Source organism: Montipora capricornis, chromosome 4 (assembly GCF_036669925.1).
Source record: "Montipora capricornis isolate CH-2021 chromosome 4, ASM3666992v2, whole genome shotgun sequence".
NCBI lineage: Eukaryota > Metazoa > Cnidaria > Anthozoa > Scleractinia > Acroporidae > Montipora > Montipora capricornis.
In genome coordinates this window covers 32,381,002-32,390,971 of record NC_090886.1, presented here as the reverse complement: position 1 = coordinate 32,390,971, position 9,970 = coordinate 32,381,002, and the positions used below count along the sequence as shown (strand labels likewise).

The 9,970-nt window shown below is 43.2% G+C and overlaps 1 protein-coding gene across 1 annotated transcript; it reads right to left on the bottom strand.

Annotated features, from left to right (window-relative positions):
• Positions 1-8,059: 8,059 nt before the first annotated feature.
• On the bottom strand, positions 8,060-9,667 carry LOC138045946 (uncharacterized). Its single transcript, XM_068892589.1, has 3 exons — positions 9,527-9,667; positions 8,978-9,275; positions 8,060-8,478 (listed from the first exon to the last, which is right to left on the bottom strand). Exons 2-3 carry the CDS (start codon positions 9,272-9,274, stop codon positions 8,263-8,265), a joined length of 513 nt encoding a protein of 170 aa, XP_068748690.1. The 5' UTR covers position 9,275; positions 9,527-9,667; the 3' UTR covers positions 8,060-8,262.
• Positions 9,668-9,970: the final 303 nt, after the last annotated feature.

Sequence of the window (9,970 nt, the reverse complement as noted above, 5' to 3'; positions counted from 1 at the left end):
AAACACTGTGCACTGTCGTGATCACGTGATGGTACAGTTCAACAAGAAAGCGTCCCCGTGAAGTTTGCCGACTTTCATAAGTCTCCTCCACTAACTATAAACAAAGCTAAGAACAGAGTAGTGAACCAAAAAACTCTATCCACATGTGACGGCGGGTCAAGAAATCGAACCCGGATCATATTGGTGGAAGGCGACTGCTCTCACCACTGCGCCAGCCCTGAAATCATACCTTGTCTAAATACGTCTAATGCTAAAACAATTAATTGCGATTTTTAACCACAATTTGTATGACTGCTCAGTGACAAAAAAACAGGCGTATTCATGTATTTTTGGACTTCGAAGATTATACACGTAACTTATCATGTAAAGCATAGATTTTGAAACGAATTTCTGCGATTTTCATTCGATCGGGCGCGTCGATTTACTTAGAACGGCCGCCCAAATACGGGAGTTTTGCCACCTATTTTGATTAGAGTATCGGAAAGAACGCAATGATCTCGTATGTACAAGATACAGGCCCGGCCACGGGTTTTGGGTATACGGTATCGCGGGCCATTTTAATTCAGGTATATGGTATTTTGTGGTCAAAATCTAGGTATAAAGTATTTAGTTTTTCCGGAAATTTAGAAATTATTTAGTATCACATATTTTACGATTTTCATGATTTTTGGGCATATTGGTATCTTGGGGGGAAAATATTGGGTATATTGGTATCCCACTACCCCCCTGTGATGTTTACGGTCAAATAAACACTTGAAACCACTTGTCCGAACACAACAGTATATTTACTAAACAGACATGACGACTACAACATACAAAAGTCCTAGCTCCTAGACCGCGTGGGTCATTTACATAAATGATTGACAAGTCTCAAAAACACTACATCTCTCCCCTTCTTGATGACGGACTTTGGAAACGCGTAAGTGATTGACCTAAACGACTTCTTTAAACGACTTTTTTATAATATGAAAACGGCAAACTGAAACGTGTTACAGAGTCACAAAAATCCATTGCATGCTTCTGGTGTCTAGTTCTCTTGAACAAGTAAAACGTAGTCTGCGAATCTCGCGGGAGGCCTTGTCTGCCTTTGTGATCGTCGTAGGCCTGCAGTAGGGCTTGAAGACTTTGTTATCTTGTCCAGTTCCTGAATTTCCAGTGGTTGGGGATTTGCTGAAACGTCTTCGTTTATCTCTTGTGTGTGGTTTCCAGTATGCTCGATGTGACTGGGGACAACTTTGAACATCGATGAGTTTTGTGTCCGTCGCTTGCGGTAATCATCGATCCTTGTTTCTCTTCGACTACAAGAGGCACTGGGTTTAACGGGGTACTGAGCTTGTTGGCCTTTGGTTGCTTGACTAAAACTGTATCTCCCAGTTTGATATTGCTTTCTCTCACACCTAGCTTTTGGTCAGCATACGCCTTTATCTTCTTTTTCTGCTCTGCGTCTCTCTGCGCCAGGTTCTTCTGGGTCTCAACAATGGTTTGTTGGCGGACTGGTGGCGTCACTTCCGGCAGGGTGGTTTTGAGCTTCCTCTGGTTAAGTGCTTCGCATGGTGAGATGCCAGTAGTCGAGTGAGGTGTCGCCCGATACTGCCGCAGAAATTTGTTGAGCTCTTGTTTCCAGTTCTTATGCTCGATGGTCGCGGTTCTCACGCATTTTTCTAGTGTCATCATGAAACGTTCTGCCTCGCCATTTGCCCTTGGCCAGAGAGGCGTGATCTTGTGGTGTTGAAAGCCTAAATGCTCAGCAAAATTCTTGAGCTCCACGCCGTTGAAGGGGGGTCCGTTGTCGCTCTTTAGCACTTCAGGAATCCCTTGTCTTGCGAAAATTGCGTCGAGCTTCGGGATTGTGGATCTGGCGGAAGTGGATGTGACAATTTCCACTTCCGGAAAACGGCTGTATTCGTCGATGACAACCATGAGATAGTCTCCAGAAGGAAGTGGTCCTAGGAAGTCCATCGCGAGTTCTTTCCACGGAGCGGTTGGTAGCGGTGTCATCCGTAGAGGTTCGAGTCGCTGTGCCTTGCAAGTAGTTGCTGCTTGGCATGGTAGACAGCTGTCGACTTTCTCCTTCACCATCTTGTCCACACCGGGAAACCAGACTTTCTCTCTGATGAGCTGTTTTGTCTTTACGATTCCTTGGTGTCCAATATGCGCCAGGTCTACAGCTCTGTTTCTCAGAGTGTTAGGGACTACGATCCTATTTACCCTCAATATTGTTCCCTTGTAGACCAATAGTTCGTCCTTCACTTTCTTGTACTCTTGTACTTCGGGATCCGTCCACAGGTCGGTTTCAATGGCCTTGATAAGTGCCTGGAGCGAAGAGTCTTTCTCCGTCTCCAACTTGATTTCTTGCAGTGACATCGCTTTTGGTACAGCTTGGTTGCAGATGTAGTTAACATAGTCTTCCGCGATGTTGCATTCTTCACATTCTGCGGTACTTGGGTGTCGACTCATGAAGTCGGCCGGGTTTTCGGCGTCTTTTCCAGGTCGGTAGATGAGCTGACAGTTATAGGGCATTAGCCTTAACTTCCATCTATCGATGCGTGCTGATGTCGGTTTGTGACTGTTGAAGATCCCCAGAAGCGGCTTGTGATCTGTGGAGATGGTGAACTCTGACCCATACAGGTAAAGGTGAAAATGTTCAGCAGCCCAAACTACTCCTAGCATTTCCCTCTCGGTCTGGGAGTATCTGTGCTCAACGTCGCTGAGTGCTCGGCTTGCGTAGCTGATAACTTTACCGTCTTGCACCAACAAACCTCCTAGTCCGACGGGGCTCGCGTCGACTATCACTTCGGTCTTGAGTCTCGGGTTGAAATACGACATCACATGATTCTTGGTCAGGGTGTCTTTCAATTTGTCGAATGCTTGTTGCTGCTCGTCGGCCCACAGCCAGGGGGTCTCTTGCTTGGTTAACAGTCGTAGCGGGGCGGTTATCGTAGCGTAATCTGGGATGTAACGGGACACGTACTGAGCCATTCCTAGAAGTGACTTCACCTCACTGACATTCTCTGGTTTGCTCATGTCAGTGATCGCCTTGATCTTGCCAGGGTCTGCCTTGATTCCGTTCTTGCTGAAGATATGTCCGTAGAACTTCATCTCACTCTTTGAAAAGCTGCATTTTTCCTTGTTCAGGCGCACATCGTGTTGCTGGAGACGTTGCAGCACACCACGGAGATTCTCGTCATGCTCCTTATGAGTTTTTCCGAACACGATGATATCGTCAGAGATATTCTTGCATCCAGGGAGGCCTGTAAGTATTTCCTCAATTGCGTTCTGGAAAATCTCGGACGCCGCGTTGATTCCAAACATTAATTAAGCGTTTGTATCGTCGAAGTCCTACGTGTGTGCTGAATGTGGTGATGTGACGGCTCTCTGGTGCTAGCTCGAGTTGGTGGTATCCAGACGAGAGGTCTAACTTGCTGAATACTGTCGCTCCGTTGAGGTCAGCAACTAGGTCGTCGATTGTCGGCATTGAGCGCTTTTCTCGCTTCACAGCCTTATTCGCCTCTCGCATGTCTACACATATTCGCACTTGGCCAGAACTCTTAGGGACCACGACAATGAGGCTCACCCAGGGCGTCGGACCTGTCACTGGCTCGATGATGTCTAGTTCTTCTAAGCGCTTCAACTCCGTCTCGACATCCTTTCTGACATGGAAGGGGACGCGGCGGTGCGGTTGTTGCTTTGGTTTGACGTCATGGTCTATGTGAAGCTTGATAACTTTTCCTTTTACTTTGCCGATTCCTCCAAACAGACTTTCGAATTCCTTCGTGAGGGGCTGGAAACGAGTTTCGTCGGTTTTAACTTGATTGACGATCTTAAGCACGCCTAGCTGTTTAGCAGTGTGGAAACCCGGGAGGTTTCCCGAAGCACCTTTGACAATGTGCAAGGTTGTTTGTGTGCTGTTGGCATTGGCGGATATTTCGGCCTTGACAGTTCCCAGTAGGGGTAGGGGTGTCGGTGAGCCGTAGGAGAAAATTCTGCGCTTGGTTTTTTCTGGAGCTTTTTCCTTGTATAATTCCCTGAAGGTGTTCTCATCGATAAGATCAACCGATGCTCCGGAGTCAACCATCATTTCCACTTGTTTTTCGTCTATCTTGACTTGGCACATAGGTTGTTTGTCACGGCCTACTGTGTACACATACTCATCTTCTACATCAGTGTCTCGATGAGTGACCTGGTTTGCCGACTCAGGTGGGTTTGTTCTGCAAACTTGGGCGAAATGGTTTAGTTTGCCACATGAGGTGCACTTTTTGTTCTTCGCGGGGCAGCTGTCTCTATGAGGGTATATTCCACCGCAGTTCCTACATTTTCCGTCGCGCTTTCGGGATTTGTCACGGTTGCGTGACTCTTGGCGATTTTGCGGACGGCGATGTTTGCCTTTGGGTTGCGTTAGTGTTCCTTTTTGGGGTGGTTTTATCGCGTTCACGGTTTTATCCTTATTTTCAAAATCCTTCGCTTGTACTTCGCTTAATTCCAGGGCTCTACCAGCTTTCATGAGACCAGCTAAATCGAGGTCCTCTCGCAGAGCTTTACGCCGAAGGGGGTTTGACTGGCAGTTCAAGATGATTTGTTCTTTGATCTTTTTGTCTGGATTTGCGAAATCGCAGGCCTTTGCTAGGCTTCTCAGACGGGTATGGAAACTGTCCAGAGTTTCTCCATCCTTTTGCTTGGCCTGACGGAAGTTGTATACTTCGTATGTTGTGTTCACTTGTGGAGAGAAGTAAGCGGTTAGTTTTTCGACGGCTTTGATGTAATCCTTGTCCTTGCCGACGTCTTGAAGTGTCTCGAAGATCTCATCGACCTCTGGACGGCCGTAATGCAGCAGAAGAGCTCTTTTCTGCTTGTCATCGGTAATCCCCATTGCAATGGTTAATCTCTGGAATCGCCCTAGCCATTTCTTCCATCTAGGACCTGCATTTCCATCGACGTGAACTTTAAACGGTGGGAAGTTAGGCAGTGAAATCGCCATTGTTTTGATTTCGCGGTAAATCGCTTCAGAATTCTCTTCGGAAATCTCTATAGAAATCGCTTCGGAAATCCTGGTAGAACGCGCTCTGTGGGTTCTTTGCTTGATCCTCGTCGCCAGATGTGATGTTTACGGTCAAATGAACACTTGAAACCACTTGTCCGAACACAACAGTATATTTACTAAACAGACATGACGACTACAACATACAAAAGTCCTAGCTCCTAGACCGCGTGGGTCATTTACATAAATGATTGACAAGTCTCAAAGACACTACACCCCCTCACCCCCCTTCCCTGGCCGGGCCTGAAAATATAAAACTCAGGCGGGACAATTTGGTAGCGCGTATTTGTCGCCTTGAGCATGGCAAAATAGACTAAACACTGTTCGAGTACAAAATTAATCTGAGTCGATTGAAGAAGACTCTGTGGCGTTAAATGAAATACCAAGAAGAAGGGATCACCAGAATGAAATCAGTAAATGTTATTTTAATTAAGCAATAACAATCTACCGGTTATACGTTGAGACTAGATGCTTCTGTGAAGCATACACTGCGTTGCCTGTGGTACGTGCTACAGAAAATCAGAAGGCACTGAATTGTGTGGTATTGAAATACAGCATTCCAGTCTCTGAAGAATAACAAATAAAAGAGAAGTGAGAAACATTGGTTTCTGGGCTGACATGTTGATAATTTTCAAGTTCCCTCACAACTGCTTTTCACCACAAGTGTGCCCTCTGAGCATCTGAAAGCTTTGTAATACTAAACTTCACTGAAGTCAAGCCCTGTTTCGCGGGGTTAGGGTTAGGATGGGAGACCAAAACAATAAACCTCTCATAAAAACAGAAACATCTGACCGAAAATACTATTAACGCTAACAAATGCGAACTCAGCAAGGTACAGATTCTGTTAGCTTGCTTTATGCAAAACAAATATTGATGAAAAAGCAAATAACTATTGATAAACAGTTTTCAGAAAGAGCAGAAGGAAGTTTCCCGGACGGCCGATCGAGAATAAAATATTTACGACATGAAAACAACATTAATTTTGAACCGTGAATATAGAATATAAAAGTTACGATCAGCGACAAACATTTTGGGAGATTTTTGCTACGTTCAAGTAAATTGCAAAATCGAAAGTGACGTGGCCGGTATTCAGCGGGCGCCGTGATTAAGTTACCGCGGCATGTTTACTCGCCAAAGCGTCGATAAGAGAACAGACAACGCTGAACCACTTTCGATTTGTTTTTTACCACAATATTCAACGCTAAAGAAAGATTTTATTTCAGAACGTGAGCAAAATCATGACACAAAGAAAGAGCAAGCGTTGTCTATAACTTTCTCGCAATATGATTGGTTTATTTCCCAAAATAGGCGTTCCTGATTGGCTATTACATTGCGTGACAAATTGACGCGAGCATGACGCGTGCAGCATTGTCTAGACTCTTATCGACAACGGCAAATTAGCCAATCAGATTGCGAGATTACAAGCAATTGTGGTTATGCTTGTGAGCCGGATTTTCTTGCAGCGAAAAGTAACGAAGCGGAACTAATTTAAAAAATCGGATCTTTTATTTTGGTTTTAGGAAGCTCAGCCGGCATGTGAAGCAAACCTCATCATCAATTTATTGCCTTCTACAAGCACGTCCCAATTTTCACGTGAAAGTCAGGCTGGTTATGGAAGCCTCTTACTAATCGAGCTCGAGGGCCGTGCTGAAAGTTACGGACCGCTTTTTTTCCACTTCAATTTGTTGCCCGAGTGTGAAGCACGAAGGCCATAAATTGAAGTGGAAAAAAATAAGGTGCCGTTACTTACAGTACGGGCCGAGAAAACAAGGTTAGTAAGATGTTTATTATATCTCTTGGAAACTGAATTGAGCTGGAATGCAAACCACGAAGTCAAGCGGTCCGTTCATTAGAATACAGACCGCTAAATCAACCGATCACAGCGCACGTAGTACCTGAGAGACATGATAAAATGAATCACAGACCGAATTAGGAAACGGGCTCATTCGTCGCCCGCAAACTGAATGGTTTGAGCCTGGGAGTCGCACTGATTGAGACAAGCGCAAAGCTGGACCTCGTTGGGTACACTAATTCAGTGATGCCTGGGCGAGTGGAAATAGACCTCATCTATTTGGCCCTAGTTGTTCAATGGTTGGATAGTGCTCTCCAGCGGCTAAATCACAATCCAACTTCGCAATCCTCTCGGTTTTCCTTAGATTAAAAACATGTTAAAAGATGAGCTTTTTAAAACGTGCAGATTGCAGTTTGACAAGTGGCTTTTCGGGCCCGAAAACTTCTCGGGCCCCTTCTCGGGCCCCTGTGGAGACAAAATTTATGAATTCCTATTCCCGAGGCTAATCCAACAAAATACTTAGAATTCAAAAGCTACTTCGAAGTAAAGACACTTTTTTCAAACAATTGGCCAATTTTAATGTTTTATATGATTTTTTTAAAAAATTAAAAAAGAATGGTACTCATTTGTGAGAGTGAAGCGAAAGAAATTTACAGGAAAGAAGAATCACGAAGGGATTTCTTTTGCCATCTGGTTGTCTAGTGGAAATCGGAAGTCAGTTAGGAGGAAAACTACTCAAAATCTATCGCTCGTAGCCCGTTCGGGCCCGAAAACTTCTCTGGACTTTCGAGAAACGGGCCCCTGTGGAGACAAAATTTATGAATTCCTATTCCCGAGGCTAATCCAACAAAATACTTAGAATTCAAAAGCTACTTCGAAGTAAAGACACTTTTTTCAAACAATTGGCCAATTTTAATGTTTTATATGATTTATTTAATAAGTTAAAAAAGAATGGTACTCATTTGTGAGAGTGAAGCGAAAGAAATTTACAGGAAAGAAGAATCACGAAGGGATTTCTTTTGCCATCTGGTTGTCTAGTGGAAATCGGAAGTCAGTTAGGAGGAAAACTACTCAAAATCTATCGCTCGTAGCTTTCAAAATAAAAATATGGAAGTTTAAGAGCAAGGTCAAGTCTTGGCACATTTCAGAGTACAATATCATTTTGTTAACAATCTTTGGATGTTGTGAAATTGTAATAAATACTAGTTTGAAGACACAGAAAAAGGGCACGCTTTATGAGTCATAACCTGCGTTTATTGAAAGTTCGCTTACAGGTACAAAAAGTATTTGATAGATTCATTTCTTTTCTCTTTTCCAGCGACAATGTCTCCAGGCCCTTAGCGTCAAAGCATGCATAACAACTAGCACCTAACAACTAGCAAAATTAAGCCTGAGCGATTAAGTCGTCAAGTTTGCCACTGGAGCTACAGCTTGTTCACTTCAGCTTTCGAATGCTTTGTATTCTGTCATTGCCGATGCTCATTGTAGGTGCGGTTGGATACCGGCCCTCAGTCAGAATTGATGACACACCACCCCCATTTGGCTTGGTGAAAACGTCAAACTTCCCTCCGAGCACAATGGCCCCTGATACACCCTCAGCCTTGCCAGATGGGAAGTCCTGGTTCAAATTGTCACAATTGCTGTTATAATACTGAAAAACAATAATAAAACTTTGGTCACGGTGATCAGTTTGCAAAGGAGTTGTAAACCGTGTATATAACTTACGTTTGAAACACTTCCTAAAGTTGACTTTCTGTGGCACTCAACAGATTGTGACGGCCTGAATCGAAAACAACAATCGCGGTAACTCGACGTACAACTGGCGCAAGTGCAGGATCTTTGGCATTTTCGACTTGCTGAGTTATTAATATTTACAAATAGAGACAGCAGGTGGTTTATCAAATTTGCTGCGAAATTTAACTCGATTAAACTTGCAATTAGCGCTACTCCTTAACTCAGAAATAGCAAAAAGTTGAGAATAATTCAATGCAACATATTGATAATGATGATAAGAAGTATTTTTGATTAATTTATTGTGAAATATTTATTGCAGCATAAAAGTGAATTGCCATTCTATCATAAAAATAAAATGAAGCAAAGTATTTTTTGTTTGCTTATTTAATCTTGCAAATTCTTAATTAAATTGTTACCTTTCTCGTTCCGCCATAGTAGTAGTGTTCAAACAGAACAAGTCCTTGTGAATGATCCGGCAGGAGATAAAATGAGCCATTGACATCTGAAATGTCCACCTCATGCTCGCTAGGCGTTAGGAATTTTATCCAACTCTCTTTGTTATCTGTCTTGTCATTGAAATCCTTGTATTTATAAAAGATCCAGGTTCCATCTTTGACGACCGCCCTGGTGAAAGTCTCGATTGACTTCAGGTCTTTTTCTGATTCTTTAAAGTCTTTTGTGGCGCCACTAGCAACAGAGAGTGTCAGGGACATGCTATGAGAGAAGAAGCATTATTGAGTTAAAGCTGTCGTTAGATATATATGTGTGAGTGAGTGTGAACGTTTGGGGATGTACTATTTGATATCAATCATATTGACGCTAAATGTTGTACTAAACGTACTATCTGCCAGAAAAGGCGCTTCTATGGTAGCATTGCTAAAGCTGTAGGCAGACGAGTCAATAATAGTACTGTTAAAAGTCGACAATCTACAATTAGCCTGCACCAAGTTGAGCAAGACTTTTACCTTAAACTTGTAGGGTTGTTGAGACTCACTTGGATCACAACTTTTTATCTGCAGAGGGAACTGCAATGAAATAAGTCACCAGGTTACGTCCTTTTATTGACCGCATACACACCAAATATAGTCATCGCTTTTATTTGTTCTTTGGTCTGTCTTAACAAATCTCAGGTGACAATACACACAACCCTATAAATTGGAAGCTGATCAAAACAAATTTTAATCCTGCTCCTTTTGTGAGGAGGGTCTAAGGTCATTAAATTTTTTTGGGCCAGATCTAAAATAACTTAGAGTACGTGATCTCTGAAACTTCCTTCAAAACAGGTTCTTTTCTTCCATTACAGGAGGATTTAGACATGAGTGCTTTTCAATGATCCTGCAAATTTTTGGACTGGAAAGTAGAATCAGCTAGTTGTCCCCTGTTTTATAGTTGGACAGTATCACTTCCTT

Coding starts and splice junctions, on each gene's coding strand:
- LOC138045946 (XM_068892589.1), bottom strand. CDS start 9,274: ATGTCCCTGACACTCTCTGTTGCTAGTGGCGCCACAAAAGACTTTAAA. Junction 8,479..8,977: donor ACTATGGCGGAACGAGAAAG/GTAACAATTTAA, acceptor ATTGTTTTTCAG/TATTATAACAGCAATTGTGA.